General features: G+C 34.2%; 1 protein-coding gene across 3 annotated transcripts in view; it reads right to left on the minus strand.

The window, feature by feature from the left end:
* The window catches only part of Pcgf5 (polycomb group ring finger 5), a 113,519-nt gene that overhangs the window by 19,790 nt on the left and 73,972 nt on the right, over positions 1 to 19,757 (minus strand). For all 3 annotated transcript variants that reach the window (XM_027939919.2, XM_027939918.2, XM_027939920.2), the window contains exons 4-8: positions 14,581 to 14,636; positions 14,410 to 14,469; positions 13,206 to 13,354; positions 2,681 to 2,779; positions 333 to 422 (exon numbers count right to left, since the gene is read on the minus strand). In XM_027939919.2, the coding sequence (XP_027795720.1) occupies positions 333 to 422; positions 2,681 to 2,779; positions 13,206 to 13,354; positions 14,410 to 14,469; positions 14,581 to 14,636 (454 nt within the window). The remainder of the gene's footprint in view (positions 1 to 332; positions 423 to 2,680; positions 2,780 to 13,205; positions 13,355 to 14,409; positions 14,470 to 14,580; positions 14,637 to 19,757) is intronic.

Below are 19,757 nucleotides of genomic sequence, written 5' to 3' on the forward strand. Positions count from 1 at the left end.
GTACTTAGTCTCCCCACCCCCTATCTATATACTTATAAGTTCCTATTAGTTACTGGGCTTTTAAAAAATATGTGTCATCTTTCTTGAGGTTAGCAGAATCCTGAGCATATTTTAATGGAGTTTTGAACTCACCTTAAAAAACAAAAACACGTATAACACAGACATTGGTCTTGTAATTGAACCAGTTTTCAGAATGCTTGAGACAAACAAGAGGAACCAGTTTCTTCTTCACAAGCCATATTTTCATAAAATTCCTAAGTATATTGTTAAATTTTAATAATAAAATAGTATATAACTAAATATACACATAGGTAAATATAAAAGCAATTTACGTTTTCTCCTCTTAGTCGCCATCTTGTCATATAGATGAATTCCATAGTATGATCCTTCCCCATAATTTCACCATTGCACAGCACATCCAACTTTAAAAAGAAGTTACAGATAATATTAACATAAATAATTTTCAATTCACAAATTTTAATTTTTTTCAGATTTCAAGAGATCCAAACAATTATAACAAAATAGAACTATTTCTTTTTAAAAGAACACTCAATATTTTTACTTTCTAGCACTTTTCTTTCTCACAGAATATTAACAATTCAGATATAAATTAAAGAAGCACTATTTATCTTGTCCAATATAACCTGGTTCTCAAGTTCAAACACATAATTCATAAATGCAATACAGACCTTCTTATTCCACATCTCTGTGCAACCTCAAAGGATTTAGCTACACTTTGCCCTTGCTGAATGAGAACAAACTGTAGCAAGCTCATAGTTCCTTACAGCTTCTCTAGCTTCTAAATTCATCTCTCAGAATCCTTTGGACTTTCCAAGATCGAAAGGGGTTACTTAGTTCCAATTTAAAGAAGGTAATGAATGTAGATACAATAATTTATAGAGTCTTTGAAGTATATGAGAATTTCTAGTAATTATTGATAACTAAATTGACACAATATTTAGGACTATAGCACAGATCTGTGTTCCAGGGCTAGTTGGGTTCTCTGGTTTACTTGGTTGGTACTTGTACAATAGTTACAGGATCTTCCTCTTACCAGGCATGAATTGTCAATAAAGGGTTATACTTATAAATGATCATTTTTGGTCTATGTTGCAGGAACCAAACAACTCCCCAAATCCTTGTGAAGGCCACAGGAACTCTGGCTACTGTTCATTAATTTGACAAAGCATAATTAAACAGACCTCTATAAATAACATTTCAGTTCTCTAGCTATTGAAATCAACTAGTAAGATTTCATAAGCATGAAGAAGAGTTCCAAAGAATGAGTTCTAAATAATTATGTCTGGCTAGACAGAAACTACAGTTTTGAATATTAAGTCTAAAACAAATATAGTCCCAATTGTATTAGACATGTGAGACTGAATTGATCTTTTGATGATTGATGATGACTTATATGAACTTCAAAATGCTTTTCAGACATCATTTTATTAACTCTTAAAAAAACAAAGTAAATAATCTCCCTTTCTTTACATCGCCTGTAAAATTCACAAGCAAAGAAGTAAAGAAATTTATATAGGATGCTATTACTAATCATTTAACAACTAACTATCCTTCCCCAACTAGCAAGTCTGTAAAAGAAGTTCCAGCTGCCAGGCATTTCATTAAATCATCCCCTAACAGGCCAGGCAGCAAGATAATGGGAGACAAACAATATTTCTACAAAATCATAGGAAAATTCTTTGGGATAGATAAGGAGCTATCCGTGGAATAAATCTGTTTTCTTTCCATCTTAGTCTACAGACAAATATAAACCTGTCAGAAGTAATACTGAGAGTAAGTGTTCCTAGCTCTAACAACTTTCTGAATAGAAACAAGAAATTGGTAAATTAATGAGTAAGACTTAAAAGTAAGGAGATAAAACTGTACATGGTATTTTGCAAGAAGAAAATAAAATATAAAACCGCATCATAAAAATGATTACATTGTCTACTTTTCACTGTGGTTATATCTATAAATTGTTATCTTTTACTTTTACCAATCACTGGGCTCTGATATCTAATTGTTGCAATTTTTTTAATACAAAAAATTATGTTTTTGGAATTTTTCTTTTGTGTTTGTTAGACCAAACTATAATAATAATAAAAAATTAACCCAGACTAATCAGTCATCAGAGAAAACTTAAGTTTAAGATCAAAGGCTTCCTTTAAAATACAGATTTCATACCTGTCAATGCCTATGTTCAAATCCTATCACACTGTATTTTTCTTATGCTTATTATTTATAATATTTTCTGAATACGTAAGCTAGCTATAATCAATATCAAATTAATCATTATCATTTCTTATAAGATGAAAGTTTCCACAAAAGTTAATTTGAATATATTATGTTAAAACTCATTCTTTTTGTTAGAATTTTACTTCAGAACAGAGTTATGAAAAAAAAGCAAAAAAGAAAGAAAGATTAGGCTGGGTGCAGTGATGCATGCTTATAATCCCAGCAGCTCAGGAGGCTGAGGCAGGAGGATTGCAAGTTCATAGCCAGCCTCAGCAAAAGCAAGGAGCTGAGCAACTCAGTGAGACCCTGTCTCTAAATAAAATACAAATAGGGCTGGGGATGTGGCTCAGTGGCCGAGTATACCTTAGTTCAAACCTTGGTTCCCCCTCACCCTCCAAATAATAATAATAATTTAAAAAGCAAGGTTAGACATTATTTAACTTACCTCATAAGAACTTGGAAGTTTTAGTTTTAAACTTAGAAATTTTTTAATAGTTCCTACAGTTACACGTGTAGAACACCGAATGAATTTCTTCATTAGACCCTAAGGAAATAAAGATGGCTAATTAAAACATTCTACTTTACTTTTTATGAACCATTTTCACTATACTATCATTTTGAGTATTTTCAAAATGTTTTGTGAGAATGTTTCAATTTACAGCTCTTTAGTACTTGTAAGTAAAAATGTTCCTGGTTCTCAGACATTTACAATACATTCTTCAATATGTATACCTATGCGTTCAAGGAAAATCCTGGCAAAAAGACAATAGGCTTATTATTAAGACATTTTAGTACAGAAAACACTGTGAGTTTAAATAAAAATAAAATACCACAAAAAGCATGAAATATTCTATTATCACTTCTGAAAGCATTAGGGACATTTTCTAAACATGATGCCATAACTTAAATGATTTTAGAAAGAGCATTGATTTAAATGAGACCTGAGGAGCTCTAGCATGTAATAGAAGCCAGTTAGGCCAAAACATGCCTCAGCAACTAAAAGCTATACAGTATAGAATCTGGGTTTCAAAAAAATCATGCTCCTCTGAGGAGCTACAATAATACTTGACTGGAAAAAAACAGGTCAGTGTGTTTTGATGTGTCTCATTTGTAAAATGCACAGAGCAGTACCGATTCACTCTTCAAGCCTGAGCATCTTTAAGATATAAGAATATCCCAGAATAGATATTCAAATTAAAAATGAGACAAAATGAGATCACACACATTATAAACATATGAACCAATATGTGAAACAAAATTACATCTCACAACCTGAAAAGTTATCTGCAAACTGAAACAAAAACAAAATACAACTGAATCTTAAAGATACAAAGTATTACTCCTATTTAGATGCCTAACAAATTGGGTCAACATCCAGAACAATACCTTAAGTATTTTTAAATTTACTAAGTTAAAAGTAGAACTTTTCAGTTAATGTTCACTTCCTAGCAAAACACAGTTCCTGGCAAAAATTAACAGAAACAAATCCACAACTGATAACTGATCACAATTCAAATGGTAAAGTATCTATTAAAAGAAAACAAGCAAGTTAAAAGTTACATTAGTACAGTTTTGCAAGTTTGAGTAAAGTCAAAGCATGTGAGGATACTGGGAGACCTTTGAATGTAATCAACTGCAGAAGAACCTTGATATCAATGCAGAAATGACCTTAATATCACTACCCAATCTTTCAGAAAACATAATTTTTTTAGAGATGTCAGATGAGTTAAAGCAACATTTTTAAAATGGGTCAAAAACTTTTTAAATTTATAACTCAATAAGCTTTGACATGAATCTAACAAAATTTCAATGTGGATTAATTAAAAATTTTCATGTGACTTTTGGGATCAGTTGCCATTCTTGCAAAAAAGCAGTTAGAATTCTGCTACAAGTTTCACTGGACCTGCATAGCAATTTGTGTAGTATTGTTAGTTTTTTAACTTTTATTTATTTTTAATATTTTTTAGTTGTCAATGGACTTTATTTATTTATATGTGGTGCTGAGAATCAAACCCAATGCCTCACACATGATAGGCAAGCGCTCTACCACTGAGCCACATTCCCAGCCCTAATTAAAAAAAAAAAAAAAAAAAAAAAAAAAAAAATATATATATATATATATATATATATATATATATATATATATTTAGTTGTAGATGAACACAATACCTTTTATTTATTTATTTTATGTGGTGCTGAGGATTGAACCCAGTGCCTCATGCATGCAAGGCAAGCATTCTACCACTGAGCCACAACTCCAGCCCCAGGCCTTTAATTTCTTTTGACAATGTTTTCTAGTTTTTGATTAAATATATTCCTAAGTATTTTATTCTTTTCGATGCTACTCTAAGTGGAATTGTTTTAATTTCATTTTTTGATTGTTTACTCCTGATTTGTGTATATTGATTTGTATCCTGCAAACTTGCTGAGCTTATTAGCTATTAATTTTTCAGTAGATTCCTAAGAATTTTCTATGTATAAGATCTGCAAATACTTTCACTTCTTTTACAGTCTTTTTCTTGTCTATTTGCTCTAGCTAGAACATCTAATACAACACTGAAAATAGATGATTAGAACAGAAATCATTGTTTTGTTCCTGATTTTAGGAAAAAGTTTTCAGTCTTTGATCATTAATCATGAGTTTTACATGGATGTCCTTTATTTGGGTAAGGAAGTTCCCATCTAATTCCTGGTTTGTCAAGCATTTTCAAAAAAGAAAGGATGATAAATTTTGTCAAATGCTTTCTCTTACTTTATGAGATGATCATGTGGTTTTTTTACACCTGTACTTTATTAAAAAGATATATTAATTGACTGATTTTTCATTATGTTGAATTGACCTTGGCTATATGTTGGTATATATACATATTTTCAGTATATGTTGGTGCATATTCTTTTCTAGATAGATTAAGTATGCTAGCATTTTGTTGGGGACTTTTGTAACTATATTCATGAGGAAAATTGGCTCATACTTTTTCTTTTCTAAAATTCTTTTTTTTTTCACATTTGAAAAACTGTGGTTAAAAAACACATCACACTGAATGAATGAATTAAGAAAATGTAGAATATGTACACAATGGAGTTTTATGCAACCATAAAGAAGAATGAAATTCTGGCATTTGCAGAGACACGCCGTCTGATAGAAGAAAAAGTTGGCTACGATCTACATACGGTGGGGTCGGGCTCCAAATTCCTCAATAGGACACCCATAGCACAAAAGTTAATAACTAGAATCAACAAATGGGACTTACTCAAACTAAAAAGTTTTTTCTCAGCAAAAGATACAATAAGAGAGGTAAATAGAGAGCCTACATCCTGGGAACAAATCTTTACTCCTCACACTTCAGATAGAGCCCTAATATCCAGAGTATACAAAGAACTCAAAAAATTAGACAATAAGAGAACAAACAACCCAATCAACAAATGGGCCAAGGACCTGAACAGACACTTCTCAGAGGAGGACATACAATCAATCAACAAGTACATGAAAAAATGCTCACCATCTCTAGCAGTCAGAGAAATGCAAATCAAAACCACCCTAAGATACCATCTCACTCCAGTTAGATTGGCAGCCATTATGAAGTCAAACAACAACAAGTGCTGGCGAGGATGTGGGGAAAAGGGTACACTTGTACATTGCTGGTGGGACTGCAAATTGGTGCAGCCAATTTGGAAAGCAGTATGGAGATTCCTTGGAAAGCTGGGAATGGAGCCACCATTTGACCCAGCTATTCCCCTTCTCGGTCTATTCCCTAAAGACCTAAAAAGAGCATGCTACAGGGACACTGCTACATCGATGTTCATAGCAGCACAATTCACAATAGCTAGACTGTGGAACCAACCTAGATGCCCTTCAATGGATGAATGGATAAAAAAAATGTGGCATTTATACACAATGGAGTATTACTCTGCATTAAAAAATGACAAAATCATAGAATTTACGGGGAAATGGATGGCATTAGAGCAGATTATGCTAAGTGAAGCTAGCCAATCCCTAAAAAACAAATGCCAAATGTCTTCTTTGATATAAGGAGAGTAACTAAGAACAGAGTAGGGTCGAAGAGCATGAGAAGAAGATTAACATTAAACAGGGATGAGAGGTGGGAGGGAAAGGGAGAGAGAAGGGAAAAAGCATGGAAACGGAAGGAGACCCTCAGAGTTATACAAAAGTACATACAAGAGGAAGTGAGGGGAAGGGGAAAAATAATACAAGGGGGACAAACGAATGTCAGTAGAGGGGGCAGAGAGAGAAGAGGGGAGGGGAGGGGAGGGGAGGGGTGATAGTAGAGGATAGGAAAGGCAGCAGAATACAACAGACACTAGTATGGCAATATGTAAATCAATGGATGTGTAACTGATGTGATTCTGCAATCTGTATATGGGGTAAAAATGGGAGCTCATAACCCACTTGAATCAAATTGTGAAATATGATATATCAAGAACTATGTAATGTTTTGAACAGCCAACAATAAAAAATTAAAAAGAAAAAAAAAAAAAAAAGAAATTCTGGCATTTGTTGGTAAATGGATGGAAATGGAGATCATGCTAAGTGAAATAAGCCAGACCCAGAAAATTAAGGGTCAAATGTTTTCTCATAGGTAAAAGCTAGAGACAAATAAAAGGGGGAAAAGAGAGCAGGGGAGAACTGGATATCATAAAGACATAGGGAAAATTAGTGGAACAGAAGAAGGAGATTGAGAAGGAGGTTTGGGAAAGGGGAGGAAATGCAGAATGAATTTAATGAAATTATGCTATGTGCATGTACCACAGTGAATTCCACCTTTATGTATATCTAAAAGCACCAATTAAAAAAATAAACAAATGAAAGGAAGATCAGTAGAGCATAGAAAGAATAGGGAGAGAGGAGAGGAAAAGGGGGACACTGGGGACTGAAATGGAGTAAATAAAATTCCATGCATGTATGATTTTGTCAAAATGAACCCAAGTATTATGCATAATTATAATGCACCAATAAAAGACAAAAAAAATCACATAAAATTGACCATCTTAACCATTTTTAAGTATACAGTTCAGTAATGTTAAATATACAGTTCAGTAATGTTAAATATACTCACATTGTTATGAAACAGATCTTCACCACTTTTTCATCTTGCAAACCTGAAACTCTATACCTAATAAACAACTACTACCCTTTCACCTCCCCTCTAGACCCTGATAACCACCATTCTATTTTGTTTCTGACTACCTCACATAAGTGGAATCATACAGTTTGTTTTTCTGTGGCTGGGTTCTTTCACTGAACATAATATCCTTTGGGATTATCATCCACAATGCAGGATGAAACAGGATTTCCCTCAAAGCTGAATAATATTCCACTGTATGTGTAATATCACATTTTGTTTATTCATTCATCTGGTGATGGACATTTAGGTTGCTTTACCTGTTAGCTATTGTGAATAGTACCTTTATGAACATGGATGTTCAGAAAGTTCTTTGAGACCATGTTTTCAATTTTTTTTTTGAAAAAATTATATCTGAAGGTAGAATTGTGGATCATATGGTTGTTCTATTTATAATTCTTAGAGGAACTTCCATACTGTTTTCCATAGTGATTACACCATTTTAAAACCCCACCAACAGAAAACAAGTGTTTCTTTCAATTTCTCCACATCCTCATCAACACTTGACATTTTGTTTCATTTTTTTTAAAGTATAGTACCCATCCTAGTGGGTCTGGAGTAATGTTTTATTGTTGTGATATGCTTTCTCTGATTAGTGATGTTGTCTATTATATATCACATTTAGAGACATACCTATTTAAATCATTTGCCCAATTTTTAATCAGAGTACTTGATTTTTTTTTGTTGTTGTTGTCAAGTTGTAGAGTTCTTTACATGTTCTGGATATTATCCCCTTCTCTGAGATACGATTTGCAAGTATTTTCTCCCATCCCACAAGGTGCCTTTTCATTCTGTTGACCATGTCTTTCTTTTCTTTTTATTTTTTTGGTACCAGGGATTGAACTCAGGGTACTCAACCATTGAGTCACATCCCCAGTCCTATTTTGTATTTTATTTAGAGACAGGGTCTCACTGTTGCTTAGTGCCTCACTGTTGCTGAGGCTGGCTTTGAACTCACGAATCCTCTTGCCTCAGCCTCCGGAGTCGCTGGGATTATAGGTGTGTACCACCATACCCAGCTTGACCTTGTCTTTTGATGCATAAAAGATCCATAGTTTTCTCTTATTGTTACATCTTTGGTTTTGTTACCAGGGTAATACTGGCCTCAGAGAATGAGTTGGGAAATGTTCTCTCCTCTTTTATCTTTTGGAAGAGTTTGTGAAAGACTGGTACTAATTCTTTAAATGCTAGGGCTTCTGTGGGAAGTTTATTTTTATTTATTTATTTATTTTTTTTGCTACCACTTCATTTTTGTTTAACTTGTTATTTATCTATTCATATATTCCATTTCTTCCTTTTTATATTTTAATAAATTTTCCATTTCATTTGTTGGCATACAATAGTTTATAGCATTCCCTTATAATAACTTCAATTACTTTTTTTAATATTTATTTATTTTTTTAGTTTTAGGTGAATACAATATATTTATTTTATTTTTATGTGGTGCTGAGGATCGAACCCAGTGCCTCACATGTGCTAGGCGAGTGCTCTACCACCTGAGCCACAACCCCAGCCCCTAATCACTTCTATTTCTATAAGGTTGATAGTCATGGCCCCCTCTTTCATTCTGATTTTGATAAATTCATTCTTCTCTCTTATTTTTTGTTTTGGTTCATTCAGCAAAAGTTTTATCAATTTTGGTAATCTGCTCAAAGAACAAATTTTTGAACTTGAAATTTTTTCTTTTATTTTCCTATTTTCTCTTAATCTAATCTTTATTGTTTTCTTCTGTTTGATTTTAAAGTTTGCTCTTCTTTTTTTTAGGTGAAGACTGGATTATTAATTGAGACCTTTTTTCTTGTGTTAGTCACAATTTCACTGTTTGGGGCAAACCTACAACACTCAACACAGGTTGCCAGCTCTGCTTTATTCTCCACTTTTTGCTTGTGCAGAGCCTCAGCATCAGCAGTAGGTACAAGCTCAGGGTCTTCTCGTGACTTTCCTGAGCATGTACACAACCCTATGGCTTTTAGATTCTAAGGAATATGTCAGAACTTTTCAAAGCTCCTACTGACATCTAATCCCCCCCTTTTTTTTCTTTTAAGGTTAGTCTACTGACTGCCTATGCCTCAGAGAATCATGAAGTTAAACTATTTTCCTGTAATTATTTTGGAAAATGCCCCTTCTTCCCACTCACAGATAAATCTTTTTCCACTGGGCAAATTCCAAGTCAGGTCAGATACAGACATTCTTAAAAGTGGGGTCTTCCAGGAAACAACCAGACAGGATATTTTTTTAAAAAATATATTTTTAGTTGTAGATGAACACACAGTATCTTTATTTATTTTTATATGGTGCTGAGGATCAAACCCAGTGCCTCACACATGTGAGGCAAATGCTCCAGCCCCAGCCCCAGCCCCAAACATTGAAATTTTTGTTTTTGGTAATGAGGCTCTGAAAGAGCTCTACCTGTTTTGCTCCCTTGGTGCCTGAGAGATTGCAATACAAAATCAGGCTGTTAATTTTTCCTGTTTTCACAAGAGTCAGTCATCTTCTTGATTAAATGCTCCAGGGGTTACTATAAATCTTTGGTTAAGTATCAGATCTCTGAAAAATGTGATCCTAAAAAATTGTTTCCAGTTTTTTCATAGCTTTTATGGAAACACAAATTTTTGGAGGTTCTTACTCCACTGTTTTTACTAACATCTTACTCTTGACTTTGATTTTCATGTTATAAAAGCAGTAAGGTATACTGTATAAACTATGCAACTACCCTGCCACCACATTTGAGAATCACAACCCACTAAAGTAGAATAAGACAGTTGAGAAAGCTATGAAGCAATACAGATGGTATCTCTTCCTCTGAGGGGTTTTCAAGGACAAACCATACATCACAAAAGATAAAATTAATGATTAAAAGATAATTATTAATGCCTACCACCCTTAGGAACACACTTCATAAATAACAAACTAAGCTCTAATTGAGAGATAAATGTTAAGCCTTACATAATTTCAGAAAAGGGACTCAACTAGGTATAAAAATTAATGAAAAGAATAAGGATCTTTGCTTGGGTCTGGACAGAAGCATAAAGTGGTGAGAAAAAGAGGAAAAAACACCAAAAAGGAAGAATTAGTCAAAGGTTTAGAGGCCTTGAAGAATTGATAACATAAGTCTATACATTCTAAATGCAAATCTTTTGTCAGATATATGATTTCTAACACACACACACAACTTATATGTAATGCAACCATCATTGGTCTTGAGAATGGAATTTTAATGGGGGGGAGGTTAATAAAAGATAAAAGTAGCAAGAGATGGGCTAGTTATAAAGGGCCCTGAATGCTAATGTAAATAGTGAAACAGTAGTTTGTAGGCAAAAAGGTGGCAAATCTTGGCCATGTCCTCAGGCCAAATCTGGCTAGTCACCAGTTTTCCTAAATAAAGTTCTATTGGAACACAAGCCCCCACTCATTCACTATTGTCCACAGCTACATTAGTGCTGCAATGAATAAGCTGAGTAGCTATAACACAGACCATCTGGCCTACAGAGCCTAAAACATTTACTCTCTGACCCTGAAATTGGTCATGATCCATGACCTTACCTTCTGACTTGCCCACACTCAAGCAAGTGACACTATCCCTCTATAACAAGAGAAATTAAGGGTATAGAAAACACTTAAGAAAATATGTTCCAAAATTAGATATAAAGGTTGAGTGGCACTAAACTGGGAGAAATTTTGCAGGACTTGGTGCCTGGTCAAAGGAAAAGAGTAAAGGATCAAGGATGATCCCAAGGTTTTGAAACTGTATAACTAGTTGAGAGATGGTAGTCAAAACACAAATGAATATTTGGATTTAAGTTAGGTTGAAAGTATAATGAATTTGCCTTAAGGGATATTAAGTCTGAGGTATTAATGAAACTCCCAATGAGCATTTAAAAGTATTTACAATGCTTCAACTTAGGAGAAATGGCAGGATTGGTAATAGGGATTTAAAAGTTCTCTGCATAGCTGATGGAGAAAAAAAAATGGAAGAGACCTAAAGTATTTGGGATATACATATATCAAGTGCAAGTCAAAAAGCAGAGCCAGTGGAAACAAAGTAGAAAAGGCCTGGGAGAGAAGGTTAGAATTGGGGTAGCATGGAAGTCACTTATAAGCCAAGAAAGTTGTTTTGAGAGTGAATGTATAAAGATGATGAAAAGTCTACCAAGGAAAGAGAAAATGGATAAAAGGTCAACTGGAATATGAAGAGTCAGAAGTCAAAAAGGAGGATATTAAAGCGAGTACTTACTTTCTTAGATAAATTTCTAACCTTCATACTAGAAATCATGATTTCCCAATTATTTATGAAACTACATTTGGCCTTTGTATTTACTTAACTTTCACTATGAGATAACAACTCATGCATTAGAAAGCTAAAGGATGACCACAATCTCTTTGAAGAAGAACTTTTAAGAGGAGATACAGAAGTGGCTGGGAAGAGAAACAGAGCCATAAAGACCCCGATGAAAACACTTACAAAAGGGGAGAGAGGCTGCTCTGGAATATAAAAAGCAACAGAGAAGACTGGAAGGACAAACAGGGACAGTGGTCATTTCTCTAAAGGTGGTTATACTTTATTTCATACCATGTCAAACCAACTCCCCATTAACAAAATCAACAATCTTAATGTATTCTGGCTCCTTGTATGCGTAAGACCTAAACAAGTTTCTGGAGCAATAGGTTTTTTCTTACAACTTATATCATCATTGCCTAATATCCATTGGCAATGATGATATAAGTTGCATTGGCCCAGGATAATTTTAGCATTTGAGAAAAAACAGATGTCTGGTGGATAAATAATAATTGATCATATATATTATTGATCATATATATTATTGGTGTAAGATGCTGAGAAAACTTAAATGGAATTGAAAAATTATTTGTTTTTCATTTCCCAAGAGAAACATACCATTAAATGTATTATTAAAAAGTTTAACACACAGGCCTTCAGATTTATACAGAGGGAGTAAAATAAATGAGAGGAAATGAATAATGGATATAGGATTTGAAAAATACAGAGAATATAAAGAAAAAAACAATCTTTAATGGCTCACATGAGCTAGAACAAAGTGACAAAATCTAAAGAGATTATAAAGTAGTAAAAAGTAAAAGTAGTAAATGTTTATAATGCAATTAAAGTTGACTGCAGTACAAGAAACAGAAAACATCATTTGAGCAATAAAGACTAAAAAAAAATCAAGAAAGTATTTTAAGATGCTTTATGAAAAGGTTCAATTAATAGACAAAGAGGGAAATAGGATTAGAAATGGAGATTCTACAGGAATCAAAAAGCCTTCAAGGACTTTTAAAGTTCACAGGCACTTTGCAACACTCAATTTGTGTTCATAGGCACTTTACAATACTTCAAAACCAATTAATTATATTATTCATACAACATTAGCCTGGGTATGGAAAACTTGCTAAGTTGCAAATTAAAACTTTAAAAAAAGGACAAAATTAAATGAGAATTAATTAATAGGTTAGAGTCACTGCCTAGCATGAAATTACCTGAGTAGGTTACCAGACTTTAAAAAGGGGAGAAACAATGCATGTGAACTCCCAACAAAGGTATAGAAGGAGGTGGAGAAGTGGAGGTGTGATTCTTGCATTAGCCACTAGATGGTGGCATTGGCCCAATATAATTTTAGCATTTGAGAAAAACCAGATGTAAAAACAATTGCTTGACCATTTGTAGATATAGGATTGTCAGAGAAGAACACTCTAATGGGATATATCAGTAAAAACTTTGAGAATATTTTGAAACATTAGACAATTCCCTAACAAATTATCAAAGGTTTATTATAAACTTATCATTTAAAAGTACAACTGTATTTGTCCGCTCACCTTTACTACGTTGTCCCCTGATTGTCCATTATTTCGTAAACAATCTAGACAGATGGCAATTTGTGGGTCACTTCTATGATAGTCTTTATCATCTTGATTTTCATCACCTTCTTCATCTGCTTTAGGTTTGTCAACTTTTGAAGTATCGTCTACATAATTTAAATGAAATCAAGTTAGATGGAACAGAATATTTCAAATTAATCAACATCATTCAACAAAAATCAACTTTCTTAATAGTTTTTGAAGAATAATGAAAAGTTTTAATATCTTTTAACTGCTCTAATGAACTCAACAAACAAACAGAACTCATCAGAGACTTACCAGGGCCTAAGATTTCTAGTTTATTGGGACAGTTAAAGGAAAGATTCTAGATTAGCTAAATCTGGTCACAAGAATGACTGCAGTTAGTGATTAAGACCATTTTAGAAAGCAGACAGGATATAAAATTACTTCCAAATTTAATATATGAGTCTTTAAATTAAAAACCAAGTATTTACTTTTAAGTTTTATAAAATATTCTCTTTGAGTTCTTAAAATTTCAAATTATTAGATATGCATAAAGTCAGCTAGTGAAAAAATGAGTAGAATTCGTTTTTTTACATGTATGTAACTATGTAACATGTTAAAATTCCATTAGAGAAACTTGAATGGCAAAGTATTTAACATGTTAATACCTGTGTTTTTATAAAAACTGCAACTGTACAGGGATGCACTCCTCACTAGGCACATGGGTTTGTGTCATCTAAGTTCTGCCTATGAAAACTTCATTCCAGAGGATCAAAACATAGAAAAATCCCCTGGTCTGGCTCTCAGCCACATCTGTTCCCTTTCCTAATAAAATGAACTTATAAAATAAATAAAAATGTAAAACTCCTGATTAAGTGATTGAAAGCTATGGCTATTTCTTACTTCATTTTCTCTCCAGAAACTATTGCTATAATCAACTAATCAGTTTCCTCATTTATCTCCCTTTTCAAGCCCCAAAGTTGGGTTTCCAATATTTTTAATTATTCTCAGAGTGACTCTAGATTTGATAGATTTATGTAAAATCTCATGAAGAAAAATAGGTTAATAATGCAAGTAAAGGGATGCATGAATTTTCTGCATGAGAAAATTTAAGTTTGAAGAAAGATATTGGTTCACCAAAACAACAAAAAGTTGCCAATTTGAGAAATGCTATCAGATAAAGACAATAAAAAGTTACCTTGTCCATTTTCTTGAGGCTTATTTTTCTTCCAAAATTCTGATTCACGCTCAAGTTCTTCTAATTTAAAAGAAAAAAGTATAAAAACTATAAGAACAATCATGAAATTTTTAAGAGAAATGTTGATTTCATAAAACACAAAAGTCTCCAAGAACCTAAAGAGCAACTTACGTTCTCGTAGTCCAGGTACCAGCTTAAATATAATTTCCTCCAATGTATTATCCAACCTTTGGGGAGGGGAAGAATATACTAACAATGAAGACATCAAAATCACATATGTAAATACTTGCAATTTATATTTTGTATATTTCAAAATACAGAACACAGATGATTTTAGTATATCTAGCACACCAAACTCTGCTACATGTGGAGCACACCAATTTCTAGCTTTCCCCAGTGAGATACTTATTTCAAAAAATGGTACCAGACCCCAAATCTCTCGACATCCTCCCTTGATTATGGGGTAGTCTATTTTCCAACCCCAAGAATACAGGCTGGCCTTGAAACTTGCCAAAGAGAATGTGGCAAAAGTGGCCCTGTGCTTAGTTCTGACCCTGCCTCAATAGCCATCAAACACTTTTACTTGTTCTCAGAATCCTGTTAGCATAAAAATAAAATAAAATAAAATAAAATAAAAAGCCTAGAGGATGAGACACCATGTGGAAGAGAGCCAAGTGGCCCTATTCAGGCTATCTTAGAGTAGTCCACAGACTGTCCACCCAATATGTGACAGAACTTAGCCCAAAGCAGCAGAGCAGCCTACCCAATGTACAGCTAATGCAGTCATAGCAGTGAGCCCATCTCAAACCAGAATGACCTGCTGACCCATAGAATTATGAAAAATAATGAATGCAAACTGTCTCAAGCATTAATTTAGGGGTGATCTGCTATGCAGCAACAGGTGGATATGCTCACAAGATTTTTACCACAATTCTGGCTCTTTCCTAAAAAGGAAATTACCTCCATTCCTCTTTTCTTAGAAATTTAGACCATTTAGTTATTGTACTTTCCTAGAGAAAATATTCAAATATTTATCTTGACTTCTTTTTTTTTTCTTGTTTTCTTTTCCTGCTATAATAACCCTTCCTTTTCATGGTTTTATTTCTTCAACCCATTCTCTTGCTCCAACAATACCCTCTTTTCCCTCCATCTCCCTGACCCTGCTCAACATTATTCTCCTCTGACTTCAAACATGCACAGGTTTCTCACACCTTTAAAAAAACAAAACAACAACAAACCCAAAGCTATTACTCTGTTTCACAATCTTTTCTCTTAACTAGAAGAAATCTGAAAGCATAATCTATGTTATTTTAAAACTTTTTAAAGTTATAAAAGTTTTCAATTGCTAAAGATTAACTCTCCTATATTGCTCTGTAGCAGTTTGACAGTGTTGCTTAATACGCCTCTCTGAAAACTTCCTTTCCTGTTTTTTTTCCCTCTCTCTTCTTGTCTGTTCTTTCTTTGTTTCTTAGTATCTTTCTTTTTACAAAAGTGGTCCTTCAATGTGGGCAGGGGATTGGTCTAGGACACCCACCCCCACCCCCGCAACATACAGGTACACAAATTTCTGGATGGTCAAACCTTTTACATGGTATAATTTGCATATACCTTATGTGCACATCTTCCCATATACCTTAAATCATCTCCAGATTACCTACAATACCTAATACAATGTAAAGGTCACAGTTAAAATACTGTATTAAAAAGTCTGTAAATGTCATTAGCGATGCAATTTTTTCCCAAAATACTTTGAATCCACGGTTAGTTCAATACATGGTTGTAGAACCTACTGACACAGAGGACTGACTGTACTTCTGAGTATTCTCCATTGCTCTAAACTCTGTACTCTTTGAACTTCTCAATAAGCCATCTTTCTTAAGGACCTCAGCCACTTTTAGGCAACTAACTTTGAGTCTATCACATCTCTACTGAGCTCCAGTTCCATATTGCTAACAGAAGCTAAATACGTCCATCAACTCCTTTTGTTCATCTAGGTCCAGACTACTTCATCAACCCTCCTACAATAAAGTACTGAGTATCCATCCCACTTCCCCGCCCCCACTGTCTCATTTTTTAAAACTGAATTTCTAAATGACACTACACTGTACCAAATCAGTTCAAAATGAAAGGATTATCTTAACTTTTCTCTGTCTCTTGATTCATACACTTCTCACCAAGCCTCACTCACAGCTCCTCAAGGTTTCTCTCACTTATCCTTTCCCCCTTCCTTTCTCTCAGCCACCACCCTATTAGGCCAAGACAAAGAGCTATTTTCCTTTTACTTGAGATATTCACAATGATTCTTCCTGGAGCACTAATTTGATTGTTTCTCTGCTCAAAGACTAACTTCTCCCTACTACCTGTTATCAAGTATTTATATAACTTGAGTCCAACTTATAAATCATAACTGGCGCTATTTTCTCATGTCTCTCTTCTCTAGCCAATTGGATTATTCAGTTATCCCAAGAATTCCTTCTGTTTCCAAATCTGTTTTTCTCCCTCATGTTTTTCATCCTGGCTCAGATGCTCTTCCTACTCTCTAACCAAACCAATGTTAATCTTATTCTTTAAGATAACTCAAATACTAACTCATTTACAAAGTTCCCCCAATTTAATAGTTGCTATACACAATAAACAGTACTTTCCCCCTTCCTAACATTTTTAAACCAAACCATGTACATAATTTCAAAATCAAACTTCCCTACAAAGTTTATATTAAAACGTAACATTCTCACACACCATCCTCCCTATTCATGATTTCTACAATCCCAGAGGCAACCACTTTCAAATCCAACCTTTTTCTTCTAGTATTTACTTTCATGTTTCTACTTTTTAAAAGCCATACTTTTTTTTCTGTCTAGGTTTTTCTGACTTCCTTTTATGGAAGACAGAAGTTTAATTCTATTATATCATCCCATCATCCCCATTCCTCCCAACATACGCCCCCGCCCCCAGTACTGGGGATTGAACCTGGTTATTTAATCACTGAGTCACATCCTAAGCCCTTTTTATCTTTTATTTTGAAAAAGGGCCTCACTAAGTTGCTGAGGCTAGCTTGAACTTGAGATCCTCCTGCCTCAGCCTCCTAAGCTGTTGGGACTACAAGGTATATGCCACCATGCCTGGTCATTCCTCACCATTCTGATATTCTCACTGCTCTCTTAATACAGTTTAACGTGATGTGATCCACAGGCAGTCATTAAAATCACTCCATTGCACATACCCTTGATTACATGTCCCTCTCTCATTTGCTCCAAATTATTTGGTATAATCACAATTCTAATTAAATTCAGCTCTCCATCAACTGTGTACTCATGCCTGGAAAAGAAAACAATAATCTCCCTTCAAATGCAAAACTACAACCTAAATGTGTTTTTAAAACCAACAGGAATCACTGAAAGAGATGAAAGACCTCTACAATAAAAACTACAGAATTCTAAAGAAAGAAATTAAAGAAGATGGAAAGATCTCCCTTGTTCTTGGATAGGCAGAATTAATATTGTCAAAATAACCATACTACCAAAAGCACTATACAGATTTAACGCAATTCCAATCAAAATCCTAATAACATTCCTCACAGAAATAGAAAAAGCAGTCATGAAATTCATCTGGAAAAATAAGAGACCCAGAATAGCTAAAGCAATCCTTAGCAAGAAGAGTGAAGCAGGTGGCATCACTATACCAGACCTTAAACTATACTACAGAGCAATAGTAACAAAAACACCATAATATTAGCACCAAAACAGACTGGTAGACCAATGGTACAGAATAGAGGTCACAGAGACAAATCCACATAAATACAGTTATCTCATATTAGACAAAGGTGCCAAAAACATACTGCAGAAAAGACAACCTCTTCCACAAATGGTGCTGGGAAAACTGAAAATCCATATGCAGCGAAATGTAATTAAGCTCCTATCTCTCACCATGCACAAAACTCAAAGTGGATCAAGGACCTAGGAATTAAACCAGAAACCCTGAGCCTAACAGAAGAAAAAAGTAGGCTCAAATCTTCATCATGTCAGATTAGGTTCCAACTTCCTTAATAAGACTCCTAAAGCGCAAGAAATAAAATCAAGAATCAATAAATGGGATGGATTCCAACTGAAAAGCTTATTCTCAGCACATTAGATAGAGCACTAATCTCTAGGATATATAAAGAACTCAAAAATCTTAACACCAAAAAAACAAATAACCCAATCAATAAAATGGGCCAAGGACCTAAACAGATACTTCTCAGAAGATGATATACAATAATTCAACAAACATATGAAAAAATGTCCAACATCTCTCGCAATTAGAGAAATGCAAATCAAAACTAAGATTTCACCTCACTCCAGTGAGAATGGCACCTATTAAGAATACAAACAATAAGTCTTGAGGATGTGGGGAAAAAGGCACACTCATACATTGCTGGTGGGACTGCAAATCGGTGCAACTAACATGGAAAACAGTATGGCGATTCCTTGGGAAACTTGGAATGAAATCACCATCTGACCCAGGTATCCCACTCCTTAATTTATACCAAAAGGACTTAAAAAGAGCATACCATAGTAATACACAGCCACATCAATGCTTACAGCAGCACAATTCACAATAGTTAAATTGTGGAACCAACCTAGATGCCCTTTAGTAGATGAATGGATAAAAAACTGTGATACACACACACACACACACACACACACACACACACATATTGTGTGTATGTATGTATGTGTACATATACACAATGGAATATTACTCAGCATTAAAAGAATATAAAATCATGGCATTTGCAAGTAAATGGATAGAGTTGGAGATTATTATGCTAAGTGAAGTTAGCCAATCCCAAAAAACCAAAGGCAGAATATTTTCTCTGAAATGTCCATGCTGATCCATAATTGGGATGTGGGGGGGCATGGGAGGGATGGAGGAACTTTAGATAGGGCAAAGGGGAGGGAAGAAAAAGGAGGGGAAATGGGGGTAAGAAAGACGGTGGAATGAGATGGACATCATTACCCTAAGAACATATATGAAGACATGAATGATGTCTACTTTGTGTACAACCAGAGACATGAAAAATTGTGCTCTATATGTGTACTATCAGTTGAAATGCATTCTGCTGCCATGTATAACAAATTAGAAAAATAAAACCAATAGGAATCATACTACACTTTCCTTGTCAATTTATCTCTTGGACAACTTCCTTTTTTTCTCTCCTTAGCCCTCCATATCCTTTTTTATCATTCTTGCTATTGGCTAATGAATATTTTCTCCTCAATGGAAAATAATAAAGCAATGGAAAACATACTTGCACAGACTATTGCCACTATATCTACCCATAGCATCTGTTATCTGAAAATAACTGC

This window comes from Marmota flaviventris, chromosome 4, assembly GCF_047511675.1.
Source record: "Marmota flaviventris isolate mMarFla1 chromosome 4, mMarFla1.hap1, whole genome shotgun sequence".
NCBI lineage: Eukaryota > Metazoa > Chordata > Mammalia > Rodentia > Sciuridae > Marmota > Marmota flaviventris.